The sequence below is a fragment of the Notolepis coatsorum genome, assembly GCF_963971535.1.
Source record: "Notolepis coatsorum genome assembly, chromosome: 5".
Classification (NCBI taxonomy): Eukaryota; Metazoa; Chordata; class Actinopteri; order Aulopiformes; family Paralepididae; genus Notolepis; species Notolepis coatsorum.
Genome location: NC_140169.1, coordinates 113412630 through 113438750, shown reverse-complemented (window position 1 = coordinate 113438750; position 26121 = coordinate 113412630). Strand labels below are relative to the sequence as shown.

General features: G+C 40.7%; 1 protein-coding gene across 6 annotated transcripts in view; it reads left to right on the top strand.

Annotated features, from left to right (window-relative positions):
- The window catches only part of evlb (Enah/Vasp-like b), a 199944-nt gene extending 175389 nt beyond the window's left edge, over positions 1 to 24555 (top strand). For 5 of the 6 annotated variants that reach the window (XM_084315409.1, XM_084315412.1, XM_084315407.1 and 2 more), the window contains exons 5-13: positions 13287 to 13354; positions 15625 to 15878; positions 18660 to 18763; positions 20416 to 20455; positions 20594 to 20645; positions 21230 to 21290; positions 22129 to 22189; positions 22353 to 22410; positions 23034 to 24555. In XM_084315409.1, coding sequence (XP_084171535.1) covers positions 13287 to 13354; positions 15625 to 15878; positions 18660 to 18763; positions 20416 to 20455; positions 20594 to 20645; positions 21230 to 21290; positions 22129 to 22189; positions 22353 to 22410; positions 23034 to 23071 — 736 coding nt within the window. In that variant the 3' untranslated portion in view covers positions 23072 to 24555. The remainder of the gene's footprint in view (positions 1 to 13286; positions 13355 to 15624; positions 15879 to 18659; positions 18764 to 20415; positions 20456 to 20593; positions 20646 to 21229; positions 21291 to 22128; positions 22190 to 22352; positions 22411 to 23033) is intronic. The other variant, XM_084315408.1, reaches the window with a different exon arrangement.
- The last annotated feature ends 1566 nt before the right edge of the window (positions 24556 to 26121 follow it).

The following is a 26121-nucleotide window of genomic DNA, read 5'->3' as shown; positions in this document are numbered from 1 at the left end:
TTATTATTGCAAAACAAAATTGTTAAAAGTCAGTACTCAACACACAATCAGTGATGTACCTGAACGCGTTCAATGAACGATCGTTCATGAACGCGTTCGTATTTTGGGCGAACTTGAACTGAACGTACTGTATATCCGCTAAATGAACGTAATTGAGAACGCGTTCATTCTCAGCCCTGTGTAACGGAGTTCAAAAGTGCGTTCATTCTCAGCACTCTATTATAACGGCGTTCAAAGATGTGCCATATTTCATAATGCATTTCAGCCGAAAACTCTGTTAAAACACTGTAAACAGGCTTAAAAATTATGCGTAAAACCACCCGATCTGGCAACCAGCCTGTCACCCCCTGCTACGTCATCAGACTCCTCCTCACAACAAGCAGTGGAACAGGAATCTGCGCGCAGAAGCCGAGAGCTGCAGCAGCAGCAGCACTCTCTCAGTCGGAGTCAGACTCTACCTCTAGACGTCACGTCGGCGTATGCATTTAAAAGAGTTTACAATTCAAACTATTTGATAAACTTCCACTTTCAGCCCGGAAATGCATTCTGATAAACTGAATTAAGGATAAGCCTCCATTTTTACAAATGTGGTATAGAGAGATCTTCGGTGTGCTCCTACCCCATGAAAGACACTGTGCAATGCATAGAGTCAACGACGCTTCCTTTCAGGAGGTGTGGGCCCCACTATTAGACTATTTTCCTGCTGAAATGTATCGGATCCTTCTAAAGGCCCAGTGCCCCATTGTATGGACATACCTAGGATAGGAAAAAATAAATATATGTATGTCTACATGTGAATGTGCTCGAGGCAAGTGCAAGTGCCTGTCTTGGTCTGCTTTCCTTTTTGCTTGTTTTTCTTTTTGTTTTGTTTTTGCTTGCTTATGGTGTGGATGATGGCATAGAGATGAACTGACCCCCCCCCCCCCCCTTGTCCCAATGTGTGTTTTTGTAATGTAAGTAACTGTACGTGAAAAATCTATAATAAAAAAAAAAATTAAAAAAGAACTAAAAAGAACTAAATTAGTTCATTTTTGAAACCATGAACTTTAGTTCAACATTTTGAATGATGAACTATGAACTGAACTAGTTCATTTAAAAAAATTTGAACTGTGAACTGAACTAGTTCATGTAGAAAGTGAACTTTCCCAACACTGCACACAATGCATAATGAAACTAACAATTAAGGTGGCTAAAATGACATGCAAGTACAGTAACAGAAAACAAAAAAAAGTATATAATAATATTTTACCGTATACAGTGTATATCCAACGAAATTACCAATTGTACCAATGTCTTATACAGGATATACTCCTAATACCTATTATCTAAAACCCTACACACATATACTCCAGCTCGAACCCCCCCCTCCCGGACCCCTCCTTGGATAGTACCTCCATTATCCCTCACTCCTAACCAGACACCACCATTATAAGCTAGCTTTTATTCTCTCCACCACTTCTAACCACATTGACATTGAATTCTTGCTGTAGATATTTCTTGATAAATCACATCGAGATATGTAAGAAACCAAACCTTCTGGCAAATTTTTTCCGGTTGAAACCAGCGTGATGCGATCAGTTTTTTAGCTACTGTGATACCCGATAAAACCAATCTCTTTAGCTGTGGATTTACTGCAAACTCAAAAACATCATTCAATAGTAATACAGAGGGGTGTACTGGTATATTCCAAGATACGAGTTTTGATAATTGATGGGTCACATCTTTCCAGAATGCCTTAACTGGTGGGCAGTCCCAATACATGTGCATAAATGTTCCTTCGTCTCCATTTGTACATTGGGAGCATTTTGAGTCTTGTTTGAGACCCATTCTGTTCAGTCTTATAGGAGTCAAGTATGTCCTGTGAATATAGTTAAGATTGATTTGTTGATGGTCCGGGTTCCTTGATGTAAGACGGACATTTGCCCATGCTCCTTGCCAATCAAAGTCACTTTCCAGGTCTGGTATATCCCTCCTCCAGACAGAGTCTAGTTGGAGGGTTTCATACGAGGACGTTAGTAATTGATAATAAAAACCTGATACAAAACCTCTCGATGTCTCTCTTTCATAGAAGAATTTGTGGTATCTGTGGTGTTCAACTGGTATGTCTAATGGAACACCGTGAGACTTCAAACATAGCTGTAACTGTATGTAAAAAAGCCATGTGGACTCGGTGAGATTAAATGTTGTGCATATTTCTCCATAACTACAAAAACCCTGGTTGTTAAAAACATCCCCTAATGAGTGTATGCCTTGCTCTTCCCATATAGGGAATCTTATAGGTCGTTTTTCAATTAAGAGTGCATTGTTATTGAATAAGGGAGTATGATTGTGCCATTTTTGTGGGTTAGGATATTTTTTTTGTGTTTCACGCCATATCCGGATCGCATGGGTAATTATGGGGCCAAATTTCCGCTCACAGTACTTGATTGGAAGTTTAGTGTGTGCTATGTCCTTCAGTCAATGTGGGGCTACTATGTTTTCTTCCAATTTTCTCCAGGATACTAATGCTTGGGGATCAAACCATATTGTCAATGGTCTTAATGTGTACGCCTTAAAATATTGGAAAAAATCTGGAACTGCCATGCCACCGTCTGCTTTATTTCTCTGTGCGGTGGATCTTTTTATACGTGGTGGTTTGTTATTCCAAATAAATTTGTGTGTAATCTTTTCCAGTAACCCTCTGGAGGGGGTAACGGTAGCATTGAACTGATGAAGTTGATTCTAGGTAGTACATCCATCTTAACTATTGATACCCTTGCCTGTACTGAGTTTTTAAGTTTTGCCCACCTGTCCAGGTCGTCTTTGATTTTGTTCTGTATTTTTGTGTAATTGTGCTTCACCGTTTGTCTTATGGTGGGAAATATTTCCACACCCAAGCATCTAAAATGTTTTACCATAGGTATCTCACCTGGGAGGGTTGTATCTTTTTTTGCTTGGGTGTTAAGTGGAAGGAAAGCCGACTTCGGCCAATTTATTTTAAATCCCGATAGATCACCAAAGTTCTCAATCAACTTGAGTAGATGAGGCAATGTGGTGTTGGGGCTTTGCATGAACAATATTACGTCGTCCGCATATAAACTAATTTTATGTTGTGTGCCCTTGATTACGATTGGTTCTATGGATTGGGATTGTCTTATATATTGTGCTAAAGGCTCTAATGATAGATTGAATAGTCCGGGACTAAGAGGGCAACCCTGTCTGGCTGAGCGTGATACCGGAAAGATTTCGGAGATGAATGTACCTGTTGTGATCATGGCCGATGGGTCTTTGTATAATACTTTAATCATATCAATGAATCCTTTTCCTAACCCCATCCTTTCTAATACTGCCCATAGATACGACCATTCCAGCCTGTCAAAGGCTTTCATAGCATCCAGGGACAGCATCGCCTTAGGTATGGTGTCGTCCTTGTCTGCATCTAGTACGTGCAGTATTCGTCTTATGTTATCAGTGATCAGGCGACCTCTTATGAAGCCAGTTTGGTCCGGATGAACTAAAGACGTCATATGCTTTTGTAATCTGATGGCTAATACCTTAGAGTACAGTTTGACATCGGTTCCGAGGAGGCTTAAGGGTCTGTAACTACCGCACTCGGTGGGGTCTTTGTCTTTTTTGAGAAGGACTGAAATGAGTGCAATATTGTCGTTTTTATGGAAGCTCCCCTCCTTGACTGAGTATAAGATCATATTTAGTAATAAGGGTCCAATTATGTCCCAACAAGAAAGGTACATTTCTGATGGGATACCGTCTCTTCCAGGAGCCTTACCATTTTGCATTTCGGATATGGCCTTCTTGAGTTCCTCTAGTGTGATCGGTGTTTCTAACTGTTTAGCGTCATCCTCTGAAAGTTTAGGGAGAATAATTTGATTAAGATATGTGTCCATTTTGTATTGATCGAAGGTCGTTTCTGATTTATATAAGTCGGAGTAGAATACTTTGAATGTATCGTTTATTGTTTTGGGGTCTGTTTCAAGTACTTGTTGTGCTCTAATGGTAGTTATATCTGCAAATTTTGCATTAATTCTTAATCGCATGGCTAATAGGTGACTAGGTTTAGAACCTTGGGAGTACTGCTGTTGTCTTGTGCTGCGTATTTGCATTTCCGATTGTTGTCTGTATATGGCATTGATCTCTGTTTTTAGTACGTTAACTTGATTTTCTAGTCTAGTTGAGTTGTTGTATTTTAAAGAATTAAATAACGTTGAGTAAAGCGTTTCCAGTTCAGACAGTTTTGTGCATTGATTTTTGCGCATTATGGAGGAAAATCTATCAGTGAAATCCTTGATCATACCCTTTACCGACATCCATATTATTCTGGGGTCTTGCACCGAGTTTGCATTCTCCCGTAGGAATACTATGAGAGCTTCTTTGAGTTGTGTAATGAATTCCTTGTTATTAAGCAGCATCGAATTAAAACGCCATCTTGGGGCCCGGGAAGATAGTATACCAAATGTTGCTTTTAGGAGTAAATAACAGTGATCTGATAGTGCATTGGGTATCATTTCCACTTCATATTTATCAAATAGTCTCGGGGATGCAAAGACATAATCAATTCTGGATAATGTGTTATGTCTCGCCGATCGACAAGAGTACTTTCGGGTCGTGGGATTAAGTGAACGCCATAAATCATTTACACCTGTAATCTTTGACCAATCCTTTAATGCTTTAGATGATTTTTTTTGTTCGCTGGAAAAGGCGAGGTAAGATTTGTCCATCCTTGGATTCCAAATGGCATTAAAATCCGCACCTATTATAAATGAGTAATCGGGATGGTTTAACATTTCATCAGTTAGTGTAGTGAAGAAACCCTCTTCGTACAAATTTGGGGCATATACCGCTGCCAACGCTATTTTCCTGTTATTGTGTACAATCCTAGCTATAGTTATACGCCCATCCGCATCCGACCATACCCCCTTTAATTCAATATTTAACTTACGTCTGACGACTATGGCTACACCTCGAGTTCTCGTACCAAAAGAAGAGTGACTAATATTATGATATGTGTTATCCGCTAACGTATCTATGTCTTCCTCTAAAATGTGCGTTTCGCTTAGTAGAGCCACGTCCACATGTTCTTTTTTCATCAGTGTGAGCATGCTTTTGCGTTTGTGTTGTTTGTTTATCCCACCAGTGTTCCATATCATTATATTCAAACTAGCCATAATCTATACATGTTTTTGTGTAGTTTTTGGTAATGCTTCTGGAGTGCGAAGCTACAATAGATGTACATCCAATTATTGAGGTCCCGTTGAGAGCCGAGCTTAAAAACATATATATATACAAATAAAAATCCCCTTTTTTCCCCTCACCCAGAGAGTCGTACAGGCCTGTGTTCCAAAAACACATCCTCCGCGTATGACTCCCTCCCTTAGGCCACCGGATTGCCCAAACTGAGCTTTGTAATCCTAATCTTCCTATGCTAATTGCCATAGGATCTAACATTTTCATTCTAATTCAATAGAATGTCGCTTTTGGTCTTGCGCCTTCCCTTACTGTAATGAAATATTATGAAAAATGAAAAAAAAAAAAAAAACACTTTCATCGATATATTCATTTGAACCTTCTACTAACTTATGTAGGAAACATCAGAAAAAAGGAAAAGATTGTAGAGAAACATTAACACCTTAATATAAAGAACAATGGGAAAGAACAATGTAAGATAAAAGAGAGAAAAAAAAATAAAAATAAGGAGTGAGAGATAGAATAAAACTCAACGTGGAGAAGCCACTAGAACAGAATTGAGTAATTAGATAAAAGAGAAAAACAGAGCCTTTTAGAGCTACAATGTGCCAATCTCTACATCAGTGGAGTGATTATTTAAATTATTAGAATAACCTTGTTGTGCTCATACGTTTAGGTGTGGTTTATTTTTTTATTTTTTTAAAGTCTTATTAAGGCCTGATTAAACTTCAGTCAATTGATCATATGCTTATGCTTATACACACCGGATGTTAATGTTAGAGTTGCAGGCCTTCGTTGTAATGGTGCATTATATTCTAGAAGGTTGTAGAATACACTAGTATATACTAACAGACTGTTGTTATGTTCCAGAATGATCTTCCTACCCAGGGTTCATGACTACTAGTATTTTCGGGACATTTCTAAGTGACCCAGAGCAGTCGAGCGATAAGCCCAGAATATTCCAGATTGTTCTTATTGTCAATGATATATTCTTGTCTCCACGGAGACCAGAGGTCTGAAAATATAATGCATTACGAATCATATTATACACATTATGCCTTGGTGTAGCCGGCATGCATATCATCTGCTACTTTTGTTGAGCCCGGATAAAGTCATTCTAATACTGATATACACAGAGAAAGAGAGAGATGAGAAGGCTTATCTGTTTTTAGACAGTGTTTCGCTCTGCCTTGGGGGTTCTGCTCCATGTAGATTCCAGTATTCCTCGGCTTCTTTAGGCGTGTGTAATCCTACCCTACGGCCGTCACTGCCCACGATCGATAATAGCGCCGGGTATACTAGCCTTGGTCTGAGGCCAGACTTGAACAATTTCTGCATCACCTCCTTGTAGGGGAGACGCCGAGCGATGGCCTCTTTGCAAAGATCCTCGTAGATAAATATTGGGTTTTCACCATGTTTCAGCTTTCCCCTTTGGTTGCGAGCAATTTTGATGATGTCATCTCTTATTGCCGTCTTGCGCAGAGTAACAATGATGACTCTTGGCCCGTTGCTTCTTTGATCCCGAGTACCGATTCTGTAAGCTTGGTCCACTGTCGGCACTGTGTTTAGAAAGTTGTTACCCAAAATCTCTGATAGCACTGTTGGAAACTTTTCGTCTGCGCAATTGACTGCTTCATCAAGTCCTACAATGCGGATGTTATTTCGCTTGTAGTAGCGTTGGGTTTCGAGTAGCCTCTCCATCGCTTCATCTTTAACTTCTTGTATTTTCCTCCGGCATGCCTCTTCCACCCTTTTTATCTCCTTTGTTACCTCTGTCAAACCAACGTTGATGATGTTCTCGTTCTCTTTGACTGCCCGTGTAATTTCTGTCACCGTATTCTCCACTATCGTGATTCGCTCGGACTGTACAGCGACCGCTTTCATAACTTCTTCTAATTTAGCATCGATGTGTTCGAATTTAGTATCGATGTGTGCGACGTGTAATTTGAAAGCTACCATCTGTTCATTAATCAGATCCTTGATCAGGCTAGTCAGGGAGTTAAAGTCGGGTTGTGTAATTACACTGCCAGTGCCAGTTGATATTGTAGCTGCAGTGATGGGGCCGACGGGTTTGTTGGCTATTATCTTCTCAATATCCTCTGCTTTGTCCTTCACGCTACTTTTTCCTGTCATTCCCGTTGTGTTGTCCTCTATTGTCTCCATCTCGGAGCCAGTCGCCGATGTACCCGGTATATTCTCTGTTATATTCCCATCGGGGGTTGTCAACAGCGGATCTGCCGGCTTCTACATTCTTCATTATAACCAAAAAGAAATTATACCGATATAAAAAAGAAAATCAAGTGTGAGAGCAAGGTACAATTGACAATTGACAGCAGAAAAAACTTGCTATTTGACTATCCATAATCACATGCACCTTAGCAAAGAACAAGTGCACGGCACAAGAATACAATGATAAGAAGTAGAAAGGAATCTGAAGCAAGAGTGTTTCATTTATTTTATAAAATGTTTCCCCCCAAAGGAACTAAGACAAAGCATAAGAAAACTCTGTCTGCCACATAGGACTGGTGGAAAGATTCAGTGTTCCACCTCTTCACGGTTCACTTTTAATTAGATGAACAAAGGTTCCTTGAAACATCTCCCTGTATGTAAGACGTCACAGGAAGACAAGTGCCTGCGATGACAGCATGGCACAAAGCAGCGCTCTGTGGGAGCATATTCATGAGATTCACAGGGGGCCTTCATTTCAAAGAATATGTACTTGGTTATATTTAGAGCTTCCAGAAACATTTGACATGACAAATGTCAAATGTTTGTCATGATCACGATGTGGTTACCATCTCCTGCACACATAGTGGTTAACCAGACGTCTCACTGCACACACATACGGAGATAGAAGAAAGACAGAGAAACCCAGATAACGCCCTAGCCAGCTGTCCTCATCAACCTTTGATCTATTTCTCTCTCTCTATCTATCTCTCTCTGTCTGTCTCTTCACAGGATTAACTCACAGGGCAGACAGAGAGAGAGTTTTAACAACAGTTATGAAGTACTTATTTTTGCTCAGTCACGGTGACAGATTGCAGCATGCATGATAATGGATGAGTGGTATTTTGAGATTAGGCTTCAGGCTGCTATGACCTAGTAAGCTATGACGACATTAAAGATGGCAGCTTATCTCTCTCTCTCTCTCTCTCTCTCTCTCTCTCTCTCTCTCTCTCTCTCTCTCTATGTAAAGAAGGTATAAATAAAAGGACTTATAGGACTTCATTTCCAAGGAATGTCACCCATTTAAAAGAGGTTTATATTCTAGCATTGCTAGAAGGTTTGATCCAGAATTAAAACCACATTTGGGTATAAGAACTCACGTCACTGGTCGAGGAAATCGAACCTGGATGACTGTAGTAGGTTCCAAACAGAGTACACAGCCACAATGGATATAAAGAAAAAAAGAACACAACTTTATTTTTCACAAGATTATAACAATGCATTACAAAACTGGGAAATGTCCCTTTTGACTGAGGGGAGAGACAACCAATGGCTCTCCCACTGGGAAGGAGTTGTCGGGGGACCTCTGGTGGATAGACGGTGGTAGTGTGAGGGAGATGGCAACATCCAGGGCCCTCATGTATCAACGTGACGTACGCACAGATATGTGCTTAACCCGTGCGTACGACCATTTCTAAGCAAAGTGTGGGATTTATCAATTCGAACGTGAACTTGACTTTGTGCTTATGTCTACGCACAGCTCTGAGCATGCTTAGCTGACGCCCAGTGGTAGAATATCGTTACTATGGCATATGCGCTCCTCGGTTCATGCATTAGTTTCAACGCGGAAATAAGCTTTCGTGCATTACTCCTGACACTGGTGCGTGTTCTGTATGAACCGTAATTCATTATAGTTCATTTTGAAATAGCGACAGTAGTGTAATTATAATGGGCTCATGCGCGAACAAGAGGTTGGCTTGCTTGTTTGGCAGGGGGGGCAGACGCAGAACACCTAGTGTAACTGCCGCCGTGTCATAGTGTAATTCAAGTTAAGCTTCAGTATGATGTCATAATAGTAGAACCGGTTAGAACAGGCTACAACCTTCCAGAACAGTGCTCCACAGTGTATAAATAGAGAGAACTTACAAGGGTTCTCTCTCTCACTTCTCAACCACCGTCAACCACCTAGCCCCTTTCGTGACTGTGATGCACCGAGTGAATCCACAGTCACTTGCTCCTCAATAGGAAACCAACCTAGATTTACCCTGAAGGACTGGTTCTAACCGAACCGTTCGTTATACAAGAATCACAGAGAAATGTCAAAGGTACTCACATTTGCAGGAGGGTTTCGGACAGAGATACGGGATGGTTTGAAAGCTCGGCGTTGCTAATAAACATTTTAAAGGGGAACTATTTTACTATTCCTAGCACTATTTGGGCAACTTTACACAATTCCTGTGAGTCTATTGAAGACATCTGTACTTTTTTTTTCAAAAAAATGCATTGGTTTATATTTCTAATCAAGTACTCAAAACCATAATTTTTCAGCCTCCGGATTTCAGGCTGTTATGGCCTGGCTCCGCCCATAAGCACTTTGAGTGAGTGTGAGAGTGTGAGAGTGAGTGAGTGAGTGAGTGGGAGAGAGAGAGAGGGAGAGAGAGGGAGAGAGAGAGAGAGAGAGAGAGAGAGAGAGAGAGAGAGAGAGAGAAAAAACTCAGCGTGTCTCAGAGAGAGAGAGAGAAAAAAAAACTCAGCGTGTCTCCGAGAGAGAGAGAAAAAAAACTCAGCGTGTCTCCGAGAGAGAGAGAGAGAGAGAGAGAGAGAAAAAAACTCAGCGTGTCTCCGAGAGAGAGAGAGAGAGAGAGAGAAAAAAAAACTCAGCGTGTCTCCGAGAGAGAGAGAGAGAGAGAAAAAAAAACTCAGCGTGTCTCCGAGAGAGAGAGAGAGAGAGAGAGAGAGAGAGAGAGAGAGAGAGAGAGAGAGAGAGAGAAAAAAACTCAGCGTGTCTCCGAGAGAGAGAGAGAGAGAAAAAAAAACTCAGCGTGTCTCCGAGAGAGAGAGAGAGAGAGAAAAAAAAACTCAGCGTGTCTCCCAGAGAGAGAGAGAGAAAAAAACAGAACTGTGTAAACACGCAGCGCGGTGTTGGACTTCCTCGAACGGGAGAAGGAGAGGGAGACACGCAGGCGGGTGTTATTATGCAAATACGCACCACCTGACGTCCCGAATACGCTAATTTTCAGATGACTCACTTGAGGGAGGGACATTATTGTGAGAGGAGAATTGGAAGAATGCGCCAAATCGAGAATTAGAGACATAGATGTGGATTTCCTAAGTCCACATAGCTAGAAAATGACCTTAAACACTGGAAAAGGTCATTTATAAGATGGTTCCCCTTTAAATATTTTTTATAAACTGGTCAACACTGCATTATTTCCGGCGTTGTGTGCATGATGCGCATGCGCTGTGATCACACCAGGCAGCCAACGCCGGAAATAATGCCGTGTTGACCAGTTTATAAAAAATATTTAAAATGTTTATTAGCAACGCCGAACAGAACACCCACCGGCCACCTCCACCAAACGCGATTAAATATTGTTTCAAATAAAAAGCGACATACTATTATTTTGTGTCATGTTTCCAAATAAGATTGGCCACAACGAAATGCTTTCTACTTCAATTTGTTGGTTAGAATAGACCTCGCTCCGTTGAAACTTCACTGAGACTAACAGTAAAAGACAGTATTTTAATAATAATAATAATAATAACAATAATATTAATAGAGCTTCATTTTATACGTGAAAGTGTGCACGAGCCTCAGCGTAGGAGCAAGGTGATATTTATCATGACAGGTGTGCGTAGGACCTGTGTACGCACGTGTGATAAATCCCGTTTTTTTTGTGCGTGCACACATTCTAAATTCTGTGCTTACGTGTGGAAATAGAACATTTTCTGAGAAAACTTGATAAATGAGGGCCCGGTCTGCCTAGCAATGTGTGCTCACTAAAAGTGAACTGTGTGTGTGGGTTAGTAACTACAGTTAGTAGTGGCAGTGGCACGTAGTGACAATGAATAGTGACAATGTTCAAGTTGTCAAAAAAAACACAGTATTTTTATGATCATATAGTTTACATAAGAGAAGAACATGACCATATGACCAGACAAGCTACGTCAGGCCATCTACTGGCACCTAAACCCAGAACAAATCTACTAAAATCGTCTGTGACTTACAGAGCTATCATGGAATGGAACTCATTGTCAAGCTTCTTCGCTAAAATAGAATCCAAAATCACTTTCAAGAAAAAATGTAAATACCATCTACTAACAAGCATGCACTGAACCCTTATGGCATAGCGGTGAAAACCAATTTATGTTGATGGCAGTGAGTGCTGCTCAGGAAGCACTATTTATTTGATTTTAATTATTTGATTTTAATACTTTTTACTAATAAATATCTTGTACAATATCATCCTAACTGAGGATGAGATTGTTAATGATGTTGATAATGATGTAATGTATTGGATATTGTTGTATTGTTGTAAGTGCCGGACCCCAGGAAGAATAGCTTTTGTCAAGTGCAAAAGCTAATGGGGATCCTAGATAAACATAAACATAGTGATGGGAATTCCGGCTCTTTTTAGAGAGCCGGTTCTTTTGGCTCGGCTCACTAAAAAGAGTCAAGCAGCTCCTCAGATTTTTTGTTGCTTAAATAAATGTATTACCAAAGATTATGTGTAAAATGAATTACTAATGTAAAAAACATAAATTATATCAAATGTTTATCATTTATATAGCTTTATTTACATACTCAACAAGAAGCAGAGTGCTAGGTCTTTGTGTTGGTGTTGTTCCCGGCTCTGTCAGCCCATGGAAACACCAAATGTTGAGGCTTAAGAGAACAAACATGATAGAGTTATCTGCTTCTATCTGATCTGATCCCCTCTCTGCTGTCTGGGTTCCCCAAGACTAGAGGGGATTATCATTGTGATTGTCAAGGAAGATTGTTTGCTTGTGTATGCGTTTGTGTGTTGCGGTCTGTGTGTGTGCATGTGTATGTGTGCGCGTGCGTGTGTGTGCACAAACATGTGCAGTCGTGTGTGTGTGTGTGTGTGTGTGTGTGTGTGTGTGCGTGCGGTGTGTGTGTGTGCGGTGTGTGTGTGTGTGTGTGCGGTGTGTGTGTGTGTAGTGTACACAATCATATTGACATAGCACTCTCCAGTGGCACCAGGTAGTATTGCTCAGTAGCAGTTCAGGGCTTTGTGTGTAGCCATCAGATCGAGAGGCGCTGGCTCAGCAGAAAACTTCTCTCCAACAAGCAGCTGGAAAATCCACTTCCTCCTCTCTCCGTGAGCTGTCTCCTCTTTATCCCTCTCTCTCTCCCTCTCTGTCTCCCTCTCTCTCTCTACCTCTCTCTCCCTCTCTGTCTCCCTCTCTCTCTCTCCCTCTCTGTCTCCCTCTCTGTCTCTCTCTCTCCCTCTCTGTCTCCCTCTCTGTCTCCCTCTCTCTCTCTACCTCTCTGTCTCCCTCGCTGTCTCCCTCTCTCTCTCCCTCTCTGTCTCCCTCTCTGTCTCTCTCCCTCTCTCTCTCTCTCTCTCTCTCTCTCTCTCCCTCTCTGTCTCTCCGCCCTGAGCACTGACATATGCTGCTCATATCAGAGGCAGAGCTGGAGGGGAGGGGGTTGTTGTTGTTGGAATGGAAGGAGGTCGTAAGGTGAAGACTGAAGATGTAGAGGATAGAGGATGAAGAGTGTGTGAGAAAGAGAGAGAGAGAGAGAGAGGATGATTATCTTCATAGGACATGAAGTGAGAGATATGTAGGTGTGTGTGATGAGTCCTTTGAGATGTAGAGCAGGTTGGCAGCCTCACGTCTCAGGCCTTGCAGGATCTTTTCTCAGGCTGTACGCACCTGAAGCACGGTGGGATAAACATGACGACACCGGAGCTAAAATTACCTGGTGCCAAAACAGACATTGTGTGAAGCTCACGATCGCTGACTGCACTGACTTCCTGGGCTTTAATACCAGGTGACTGTTCAATAATGAGCCATGGCTTTAATACCAGGTGAATAATGATCCATGGCTTTAATACCAGGTGACTGTGTTGAATAATGATCCATGGCTGTAATACCAGGTGACTGACTGTGTTTCCTTACTGTCCTTGCAGGCAGATGATCGAGCAGCAGCAGCAGATGCAGGCGCACATGGAGCGGGAGCGACGATCCTCCAACTCAGGTGCTGACATTAAGGATTGTGTTGTCGACCCAAACCTTTTTTTTATCTTTTTCTCGTTTACAATTACAATGTGTTTTTGAGCATCATGAAACGCAGAAAGCTATGTTATTTTTAAGGCCCACTTATTAGTATCCTTACACACTTTCCACTGACGAGGTTCATATGTTCGTACTGCACGTACTAAGTTCTTATTGGAGTTCTTATTATCTGCTGTAACATGAATTGCCCAGTTTGGGACATGCTAATAACCTTCACTTGACTTGACAAACACAAACAGGGCTACACAACGTTCTGTGATATATTCAACATAGACCCTATTGCTTTGTCTTCTGGCATATTGATCAATTATGACCAACGTCTCGTCAACTAGGACCTCAAATACAGTATGTGAGTTGTGGTTGTCATGGCTACAGCTCTCTGAGCTGCAATTCAATCGAATGGGGGCAACCATGCAACGAAGAATGTTACCAAAAATATAATGCGTTTTTGTTTAATTTGTCTTAAAGTTCTGGGACTGTTACTGTGGTTTCAGTATTGGATTGAATTGCAGCTGGCAGGGCTGCAGCAATCTCAAGCCCCCAGAAGAGACCCAGACCACATTTGGTATTAATTTATTGATTGGTATGTCAGACGATAGAAAAACAAGGTCTAGGTTGAAAATATCAAGGATTATCCTCAAATATATTTAATTTATCTGGGGGGGGATTTGCAGTGTATGTTTGCTCTTTTTCAGCAATGTCCTGCTACATACACACAAACACACATACACACTGTCTAGACCAGGGGTGCTCAAACTTTTTATACCACAACCCCATTTTATTTAGGAATTTTTTTGACTACCCCACACTTAATTTCAACGTGGAATTAAGCCTTAATTTAAGGAATATCAAAATAAAAGCACACGTTGTTGAACTTGATCATGCATATTTATTAGACATTTTAATTACAGCACTATGTTATCAATACACATTTATAAAACTAGGCATATTTAGCCAAAATATGTTGCCAGAACATTAAACAAATTTGTATTATTATTTATTTAAAAAAAAAAATTACTTGCCAATGCGCTGCCAATGCACTGTCACCTACCCACAACCCCACTTTGGGTCGCGACCCGTAGTTTGAGAACCGCTGGTCTAGACTGTACGACCACAGTCTTCCACTGATGGCCACGAGTTGCCCCATTGGGGCAAGTGAGGGTCAAGTGTTTGGCTCAAGTGCACTTCAGCTGTGGTTGTTGAGGAAGGGGGAAAGAGTGTTAATCATTCACTTGATCCAGTAAATCCCAGCCAGGCCCGGGAATTCAAACCAGTCTGGAGTCGCCCTCCAGTCAACAAGCCTTCTCTAACCTTTAAGCCAGCGCTGGCCCCTGGTGCCAACTGACAGCTGGTATCCACTAACAATGCTGCCTGACTGTCCCTGGGACCCAGCCAAACAGTACTGGCCAAATGCCTTGTAAACTGCCAAGGGTTTATGGACATCAACAGGCAAATCAAACTGCCGTTTTGCAATTAGCAGAAACACAAACATTTCTGTGAGACACTGCATACAGCTATCTGAAGCTACACTATTCAGTTCAACTACCTTGTGGCATTCTGGTTTATGCACCGATTAATATACTCACAACAAACTGATGCCTACATAGCACTAAATGTATGTTGTGTATGTTATATGTATGTAATTACATGCAAGTAATAGTCTATATTGTTTGTCGTCCTGTCCCTCTGCATTGTATGCTAGTGTATACCATGTGCATCTGTCATACTGTGGCACATGTTGGTTATTTAACTACTTTGCATCAATGTTGCCGTGACAAGGTCAAACAAACATTGTACTTGATGAGTTAAGTGTTTCTGATTCTGACATAGGCTGTATAGTAGGCGTGGGAAGAGTAACTCATAATACGATACTGTGATGAATTTGGCCCTCGATAACAATAATATCACGATATCTGCCATAATCGATATATTACAAGAAATGTATATATTATTTTTTTTATATATATAAATATATATATATATATATATATATATATATATATATATATATATATATATATATATATATATATATATATATATATATATATATATATATATATATATATATATATATATATATATATATATATACTTGGCGCCAGTGAATGTAATACGTGTCACAAGAGGAAGTACGACGATATATTGCAGTATTGATTTTTTGTCCCACCCCTACTGTATAGTTAACATCATAATGAACCTACTGTTGGACTTCTCTCTCTCTCCCTCCAGGTTCTCCCTTCCAGGGCCACCCGGCTGTGTTATCCGTGGCTCCCCCCGTAGCACCTCCTCCCATGAACATGGGCGGTGCCCCCCCTCCCCCCCCACCTCCCCCTGGACCTCCTCCACCCTCGGCAGGGGCTCCCCCGCCCCCTCTCCCCCCGCCTCTCCCCCTGGGCGGAGTAGGCCTCGATGACGAGCACCCCGCCCCAACAGGCCTCGCGGCCATGATCGCCGGAGCCAAATTGCGGCGTGTTAACTCAAGAGTGAGGCACAGTTTTTTTTTTTTTATATCTTTCTTCTTTTTTGTGTTTTTCTTTTTTTTATATACATTTTTGTGTATATATTTGAGTGAAAGTCCTTTCAAGTGATTATGTTAAGATTGTGTATACAGCTTGATCGTCACTGAACAAGCTCTGAATGGAGAAGCCAGAGAGTCACTTTGAAGTAGTTTCAATGAGATTAGGTGATTTAACACTTTCAGAGCCCAAGCTTAATCTTGATTTACCGCTTGAATGCCACCATCCACTTCAATGTTAGCGTTAATAACGCAAAAAAAAAAATATAACGCCTAATCGATGTTTTAAATTATGGCTATGTGTCTAATCTGCCCGTCGCTTATCAATGACTCGTTTTCCAGTCAACATTGTCGAAGTGGATTGTTTTTTTATCGGTTCATTTTAGTTTTATAGCATTTTGAAAAGCCCTCGTTTTCAAGGAAAATATAAATCCGCCCTTTACCGGAATATTCTAGAATACACAAAAACGTTGTAATTTTTCGGCCTATTTATGAATAGTTTTCAAATAAACGCTAGATTATCGATAGTATATGTGTACGTATGCACGCTATATAGGCGATCTGAAAAATCGATTCTCTGATTTCCTCAAAGCGATCGCCCACACACACACACACACACACACACACACACACACACACACACACACACACACACACACACACACACACACACATAGGGCGAACGCTGAGATCTCAGCGAATACAACTCTGATTATCCCAAGACTTGTAAAATAGATTCCTTACCTCAGATCAGATGTTCTCCAAAAAGATCATTCCAATTCCTGATCGCCATTCCAAAAATCGATCGCTTTTATTGATCCAACGCTACATACTGTACATATGTATTCCACGCTGTTCTGAGGCTCCACAATGAATCCGATCGGCTCGGGTTACATGCCTGAGAAGTAAAATGTGGATTCCGGATTTTTCTTTTCTCATCCATTTTCATTGAGTCCATTCCAAAAGGGTGCATTACCATCTGGGAGACGATAGGGGGCTGCATACCAACGGGAGACTCGGTTGATGAAATATGAATTCAGATCGCTAATAAAAAAATAAAACGCTAATTGTCGTCGTGGGCATTCAGGCATTGGGCTGATAAAACGTCTTATCACGTTTTGGGCATTGAAAGTGTTAAGGCAACGTTTATTTTTCCCCTTTCTATTAATTAATCAAGTTCTGGAGTGTGTACAGAGCAAATTGAGACCATCGACCTTCAAAACTACAATGAGTGGTCATAATTTCAACAAGAAAAAACTACTGCCAACAGCTTTTTGACTGCGCAGCACCCACTGTGGAAGCCTCAGCTAGGCTGGTCTCCTATTAACCTCTTAAGCCCGACGGGACCGGTACCGGTCCCAAAATGACATCATGTCATAAATCAATCTCTCCAGACTGTTTGACAAAAGTATCTGGTTTTATTCCAAGCGTATTCAAATATAAACATCATAACCATGTCACAACAGCATTTATAATGTATATTATCATCAATACGTTAGTTTAACAATAGATTAAAGTGTTATTAGATAGATTTTCCTTTTCGTTTTGGTCAGGTTTATTTAGCGAGAGGCGACCATTTTGAAAAATCTTAACCATGGGAATTGTAGTTTTTTTTGCTGCCATTTTGGAAAGGACATCGCTAGCTGTCGATCAGCATTGGAATTTTTCAGAACGACACTTCCCAAAAGGCTCTATGGGGTTTCAAGCGTCATACTTCTGTATGAATTTTTTTAATATCTCTTATTATTCGGGATAATAAACCACAACACTTAATGTTATTGACATATATTGAAGCACAGTTAGTTTCTCTTCCCTATTCTTAGCATGCAGCAACAATTAGATTTGAAATTAGTTTCAAAACGGTTGCACCCTGATCAAAATAAAAAAGTACAGTAGATTACAGTAGATTTCATTATCTGTTCTTATGCACGCCTGGTGATACTAAATCCAAATTGAACTTGGCCATTTGAAAGATAATATATGTATATATATAAATGTGCGAATTGGCTAATAAGGTAATTTATAAGCCTGCTATTCTATATTCTATAATAATATTTCAAATTGCATTGGTCCGGATGGGATAATTCAGTACTGTATCTACAGAACCTTCTGTTTAATCATCTTCCCTTTATTCATTTCCTTAGATTTTTTTTGTACACATGATCTCAAGAAGGTACTGAACGAGATCAGTGGCAGTTCTTCATGTCTGTTATTGGTGTTATTCACTGTCAAAGATGCAAAGAAAAATCATAATTCATATTCTCCTTTGTTTCATCACAATTTAAGCAAGCCTAGTAATAGACACAATATTTCTGACACTGGGAATACATTCACTGAGGTCCATAGATGTCCCTAGATACCAAGAATATGCAAATGGCACTTGTAGAAGTGGAGCAATATTCGATTTACTTAGGTATGTATTTTAGGCGGATTTTCGGAAAATAGGGCTCCGGGCCTAAACAGCAAACATCAGTAGTACATTTTTATGTTAAACACAGCTGGAATTTTCAAATCTCAACATGAGGTCACCTGTGAAAAAAGGTTGGTAATCCTTGTTTTAATGGTTAGTATTGAGTGACTGTAAAGATGGAAGAGAGAGACAGGATGACATGTAACGTAGGTCACAATCTGGCATCAAACCCACAACTTTGCAAGTATTGTATAGTGCATTAGTCTACAGAGGCCCTAACCCACACAATTATTTGTCCTGCCCTGCCCTGTCCTCTCCTCTCCTCTCTTCTCCTCGCAGGCTGGAGGAGAGGAGAACTCTTCGGGCACCAAAAACGAGGTCAACAGGACGAGTGGAGGGAGTGGAGGACTAATGGAGGAGATGAACGCCCTGCTGGCACGAAGGTCAGAGCATTGAGCCAAGGATACAAAACCAGCTCCCATCCATGAATGAATGAATGAAAACTTTATTGAACAGATTGCAGAATGGGTACAATACAGTACGGCTCAATACACACAATTGTTAAGGAGATGCAGACCAGAGAAAGACGTTTGTCTTGTTTAGATCAGGGTCCCCCATTTTCAATTCATAGTGACATTTATGACATACACAACATACATGACATTTATGGCATAGGGACATACATGACATACAGGTATTTAGTACTGTTACATTTGTGACATATACGATATGCAAATATACAGTACTGTTACCCATTTACCATGGCCAGTTTCGAATTGCAGCCTCCCGTATGTGCTCTTTAAGAGCGGTTTTGAATTTTTAATTAATGTTAATTAATGCTTGTATATCTAATTTTATGTTGTTATGTTTATGTTTATGTGTATGTTTAAAAAAAAATAAAAAAAAAAAAAAATATATATATATATATATATATATATATATATATATATAAAAAGAGCGGTTTTGAATGTGGGTAGGGATTCACATTCCTTTACAGCTTTGGGTAGGGCGTTCCACATTGATGTGGCATAATTGCGAAACGTTTGAGCCAAATCTTGTTTCGGCTTGTTTGAGCCGAATCTGGGTTTAATATGATTTGTTGAGCTTCCTCTGGTGTTGTGGTCGTGGTATTCACTGACCTTTGGGAAGTATTTTGACATGTACATGGGTACCTTAGTCGTATAGTGTATCTTGTAGACCAGGCCCATTGCAAGTTGCTGTACCCTGTCGTCTACTCTAAGCCATCCTAGGTTGTCAAAGTGGGCAGGGGTGAGGTGGGTTCTAGGGGTAAGGTCAAGTAGAAGTCTGACCAGTTTGTTTTGTGATGTTTGTAATCTTGTTTTTAGCGCCTTTGAGGTGCTTTGGTACCATGAGGTGCAAGCATAGTCGTAGTACCCTTGAATGAGTGCTCCTGCCAGTCTTCAGGGTATTCTTGTTTACCAGAAAGGAGATCCGGTACAAGAATCTAGTTCGTTGGTTGACTTTTTTTTATTACTTTGGATGCCATTTTGTCACAGGAAAGATTTGCCTCTAGGATGGAACCTAGGTATGTAATTTCATCTTTCCTTGTGACAATATTGTCACCCACTGTAACTGAGAATCCGTCGGTCTTGCTGAGTTTGTTATTTGAACCGAAGAGAATGGACTCTGTTTTACCCAGGTGTAATGATAGTTTGTTATCAGCGAGCCAGGTGCAGATTCTGCCGAGTTCAGAGCTGAGGGTTTTTTCAACCTGTAACTTGTTCTTGTCAGAGACCAGCAGGGCTGAGTCGTCCGCGAACAAGAACAAGTTGCAGTCACAAGCTGACGACATGTCATTTGCATAAATTAGGAACAGTAGCGGTCCTAGTATGCTTCCTTGTGGAACACCACAGCTCACTGTGAGAGGGGGGGATAGAGTACACTATAGTAGCCACAGAACCAGCTCCTATCCATACAGTAGCCACATTAGACACCACACTGGTCACCAAACTTTGGATTGATTCATGATTCAGGAGTTCTTACCAGTAATGGCCATTTCTATGCTCGTAATTGAGGATAAGAATGAGGTTCTGTGAGTGAATGGTTCTGACTTGAGGCCTCTTCTTGCCCCCAGAAGGAAAGCAGCTTCAGAGAAGCCTGAGGACAGCCAAAACGTGAGTCGGACCTTACTATATATAAAGCTGCTGTCAAGTTATGTTGATTCACAATTTTATTTTGGTGATTATGACAAAGATGATAATTATATGATGATATGATATGAATGAATGATTGGTCTCCATGTGTTTCTGCAGGATGATCCAAATTCTCCCTCACTCGGCACCCGGGGTGGACAGAACGCCACAGGTGGGCCAATGACACACAACGCTATGGTTGCTACAAGCACAGAAAAGGGCTTATTATTATTATTATTATTATTATTATTATTATTAAAATGTTTTATCCAAGTCAGATTTGGATGCATCAGTCAAACGTATTACGAAACAATCAAATAAATACAACAAAAAGCCAACAAAAACCCATTTGACACAGAAAAGAAAAAGGGTTTTCATTGGAGGGGATCTTTAAAGAATGGTCTTTATTTCACTGTGGTTTTAGTAATAACATGGGGGTCCCCCATATTAACCCTTTCACTACCACACTACAGAATGTTAACCGTCTGTAGTGTGGTAGTGAAAGGGTTAACCGTATGTAGTGTGGTAGTGAAAGGGTTAACCTTATGTAGTGTGGTAGTGAAAGGTTAACCTTCTGTAGTGTCGTAGTGAAAGGGTTAAGCCTTTGTTGTGTGGCAGTGAAATGGGTTAACCTTTCGTATTGTCGCAGTGAAAGGGTTAACCATTTGACAGTGTGGTAGTGAAAGGGTTAAGAGGTTTGCGAAAAGGCTTGAGAAGTGGCTTGACCTCCCTGACCCCGCTGTCCGGTCCCTGCAGACGGTGTGAAGAAGCCGTGGGATCGCTCCAACTCTGCCGAGAGGTCGTCACTGGTGTCAAGGTGGGAACCGGCGGCCACTCCCTGGTCATGATCACTGAACATTGCGATACATCATACATGTCTATAGATGTTCACAAAGAAGCTTGGCGCAGTGGCAAAAGACGGATTGAAAACACATTTTTAAGACGTGATTTAAAGGGGCACTTCGCCAAAAAACAATGCTGATTTATTTTGCACATACTATCACACACATCCAACAACTCTAAACTGTTTTGTGCACATTCATTTTGTTATTGAGAGTAAATGAGTTTGAATATGGCCAGTGATGTCATCGGGGACACTGAATCCTTGTGTTGTGTTAATTACAGCTGAATTAAATGATAAAGTAGCAGTCCCTATAAGACAACTCAAGGTATTGCTATTTTTTCATCTACACAATTGCATGGTGCTGTAATAAACACAACACAAGGATGCAGTGTCCCCGATGACATCACTGATGGTGGCCATATTCAAACTCATTTACTCTCAATAACTGTCAAACTAAATTAATGTGCGCAAAACTGTTTACAGTTTTTGGATGTGTGTGAGATTATATGTAAAATAAATCAGCATTGTTTATTGGTGAAGTGGCCCTCTAACAGAAGGACTGTAACTGAGTGTGACTGTGTCGTGTGTGTGTGTGTGTGTGTGTGTGTGTGTGTGGTGTGTGTGTGTGTGTGTGTGTGTGTGTGTGTGTGTGTGTGTGTGTGTGTGTGTGTGTGTGTGTGTGTGTGTGTGTGTGTGTGTGTGTGTGTGTGTGTGTGTGTGTGTGTGTGTGTGTGTGTGTGTGTGTGTGTGTGTGTGTGTGTGTGGTGTGTGTGGTGTGTGTGTGGTGTGTGGTGTGTGTGTGTGTGTGTAGGGTACGACCAGTGGGGAGTAGCAGCGATACAGACGCCTTAGACCTCGACAGAATGAAACAAGTGAGTGAAACACACTGATAATAACCACATACTAACTTACCTTTTATGAAGCCTTGTCATACAGTGTGTCTGTGCTGCAAAATATATATATATATAATATATTATGTTCATATGTATGTGCTGCGTCGTCATAAACAACAACCTCTTTTCGTTACACGACCAGGAAATCTTGGAAGAAGTTGTCCGCGAATTGCACAAAGTGAAGGATGAGATCATTGATGGTACGTTTTGATTTCCTTTTTTAAAGATTCTGTGAGAAGATGTACCAGCCGGTGTGGAATGGAACATGGTTTAGTCTGGCTTTAACCAGGCTCTTTTACTGAAAACAGGTTCAAGGGTCTGGTGAGTTTCCTTGGTATAGTTGACAGGAGGGGGGGGTTGTTCATGTGACCGACAGACATTGTTCTGATTAAACTACCCCTTTTACGTAAAATCTAAATTGACTCGTTTGAGTCAAGCTGCAAGCTAGTAAATCCCTAATGCTCATATTCAGGCTGCATACCCATTGGGTCAGATGCTACTGTAGCTAAGATTACACTTTGCTAGACCAACGACCTGCTACAGTTTAGCTGTAAGCCTATATAGCAGAGGGTTTAGCTCGGTACATTACATTTGGTTAACTTTTCATTGGAATATACTGTATCAAATAGTGGTACAAGAGGTGTTTGGTAGTATTACAGCCAGTAGGTGGCACCAGATATGTTGAAACTAACATTTGGAATCCTCATGGTTGAACAATAAAATGTGTACAAAGACAGTTGAAATGACACTTACCAGGCAGTAATGCCAGAGCAGGGTTCTGCTCCTTTATGACTCATGTGTTCATGTCTTTTCTCTCTTTCAGCCATTAGACATGAACTCAGCAGAATTAGCACGACATAATCTTTCAGACCCCCCCTTCCCCATCCCCTACCCCGACCCCCAACGTGACCCACCTTTTGGAACCATCGTCCCTGCAGCAACCGCTGTGGCCCTGAGGAAGAGAGGGAGGAAGGGAGGAGCCAAACAAAGACACCTGTTCACCCTGTATCTCGGTGAGGTGTTACGTTGCTGTAACGCCGCAGGGATGTCTCCTTAAAAAGCAGCTACTAGGAAGATTTCCACATCAAAATTCAATGACCATACCTCGGCAGGATTACTGCAGACACATGGTGAGATTGATAGAGACTGAAAGACAATTGCCGTGACCACCACCAGTCCATCGACGTCCTCTATTTTCTATTGATATTGTGTGTGTCCAAGCAGCATTCCACGAGAGGTCTGCTGAAGGCATACAGCGCAAAGGAAGCCTTTCCAGACAAAACTTGCTTTTATCAACAAAAATAACTTCATGTTCACCGTTAGCAAGGCTTCTCAGCTTCTCCTCTCTCATCAAAACCGCTGTGGGGCGGAGCTAACGGCAAAACAGGAAGCAACAGGGTTTATGGTAAATGTGGTCTTATCATATTAGAGAATTAGGCTACCTGTTGATTCAGCCATGGTCTCATTTGTTTACTTTATATATACGAAGGCATCATTCACAACCAATATGACAATGATATATTTTGTTGATATTCTCCTTGTAGCTGCTTTAATGATTGGTTTGGAGAGGAAGAGATGGATGGAGTACACTCTCGCACTGAATTATCCGATTTGTTTATGATCTCTGTCTATTTGTTAGCCCACTTTGCTGTCATGTTCTCGGCCTAAAAGGAAAACAGAAACAAATTTGAATTACTTTTTTTTTCTTTTTCATTTTTTGTTTGTTTTCTCAGAACTGTTTTACATTTTGTTTGTGTTATTATTACTATCATCGTCGTTATTATTACAATCATTTTTTATTATTGTCAATGTAATGATGTGAATATAAATAGTAGTAGTTTAGTACAATGGTAATAATGATGAAATAATGATGACAATGATAATAATGATAATGGTTGTTATTGCACATCACTTTATGTCAGCCTTTTGTATTTTATATTGGTCTTTTTTCCCCCGTTTCATTTTGTTTAAGATACAATTACAAGCACATGAAGTTTTCTTTTCTCATCATCTGACCTGGAGATTTTTAAAAAGAAAAAATAGTTTTTTATCCTTTTAGCCAACACAGTTGTGTGTGGAATCACTGACTGGAGAAATAAAAAGATAAAAAGATTTTTAAAGACAGGCGAGCTGAAGCAGAGGGCTTTGGATATATTGCAATCTTATGAACAAAAAAAACACAAAAGATATTCATACACCAGAGTATTTGTGATCATGTTGTTAATAAAATGTCTATTGGCTGCAAGGATATGGTGAAGTATTGTTCGTTTTATTATTTCCTTTTATGACCAAGTGCTTCCTGGTTTGAAAAAAATAAAAAAAAGTTTAAAATGAATTCAAATAAAACTGTGAACAATGTCTTGGATAATCTTTGGTGGTCTCTTTGATTGTGTCTTATCTAGTTTCATGCGTCTGTTGTTTGTGTCAGAATTTCCCTTTGATTTTGGGGTATAGCGTTGACATACAGTACAGCTAAAGCCCTGGGTTTATTGTGTGTGGGTGGATGCAATATTCATGTGCTGCATCTTAGATTAGTGAGCGTAAAAGAAAGACAACTGTGACAACATGTGAGCTGCTCCTGTGCTAATAATACGATGTTGTTACACAAACTGCTTCCAGGACTGCACAGGACTGCTTCCCTCAGTAAAGGTGTGACAAAAACATGAAAGATACCCAGGCCAACGATGTTCACATTTAAAAGCAATTATTCAGACGAATGGTTGATTTTAAGTGTGCAATGACTTATTATATATAAAATATAACACGTCATATATATATAAAGGATAGCTCTCACTGTTTTTGGCAGCCTTTGACGCAAAGCTTATTAAAGCCCTTCATTCTTTGTTGTTTGGTTCAATTCCACTGAGGTTACATCACTGCTTCATACAACCGTCAAGATAATGAGTGTGACTTTGCACTATTCCTTTGGGATGTATTGTCAAGCCACTGCTGCAGCCTCTTTTGATTGGTAATATGCATCTAAAATCCTGCTTTTCTGGATTTCTAAGATTCTGTTGTGTACCAAGCATATGGTTGACTGAAGGGATGCCAACGTATTGTGGCTTCAAGGGATCCAAGATCCCTATCAATTCTTCCATAAATTGAATCTCAGAGGGAAAATAGGAACCTAAAGCAATAACAAACAATAACATCTGTCTCTCCTCATTCAGCGCCGGCCATTATCCTTATCCCATTCTAGCTAGGCCACGCTTTAAAGATAGGGGTGCGTCACCTTGTTTGTAGAGCTATATATATTCTATATTATAGCTATGGAGACAATACTATGGTCATTTGACAGTCAGTATCTTCCGTCGAACATGCAAAAAATAATAATGTTTTCATGTATACGTTTGCGCGTTATCCCGTGGTGAATATTGTATCATTTCAGAGTGATCCGGGCTAATTCCTGGAAAAGCTGAGTTATAGGGCGCTACGTGAATTCTGCTAAAAGCATTGGCGTTTCATCCCTGGACACGCTACTATTTCCAAATCAAATGTATATAATAGGTATTATGCATAGGCGGCGGGTGTGTAAGGCACGGGCAGGCTATGCCTTCCCAGACCAGTCGACACATTATTTTTATTTATTAAAAAAAAAATTACCTTTTCCCCCCCTGTGTACCAGTGTGTGTGTGGGGGCGCTGGGGTCGGCCGACCGGGGTGTCAATGGATAGGTGTGGTGACACTTAACATTCCAGACAGCCTGAATACCCTGAAGACTAGACATCACTAGACATCACTCAGGTGTATGATTGATGCTCTCATTGATACTATGTTTGTTTCTGAAGTGTGTGTGGGTGTGTGTGCGTGTGTGTGAGATATATAGAGAGAGGGGGGGTGAGAGAGATGAGGAAGGGGCAAGAGAGAAAGAGAGCTGGGAGAGTGTGTGTGAGAGAGAGAGGGGGGGGGTG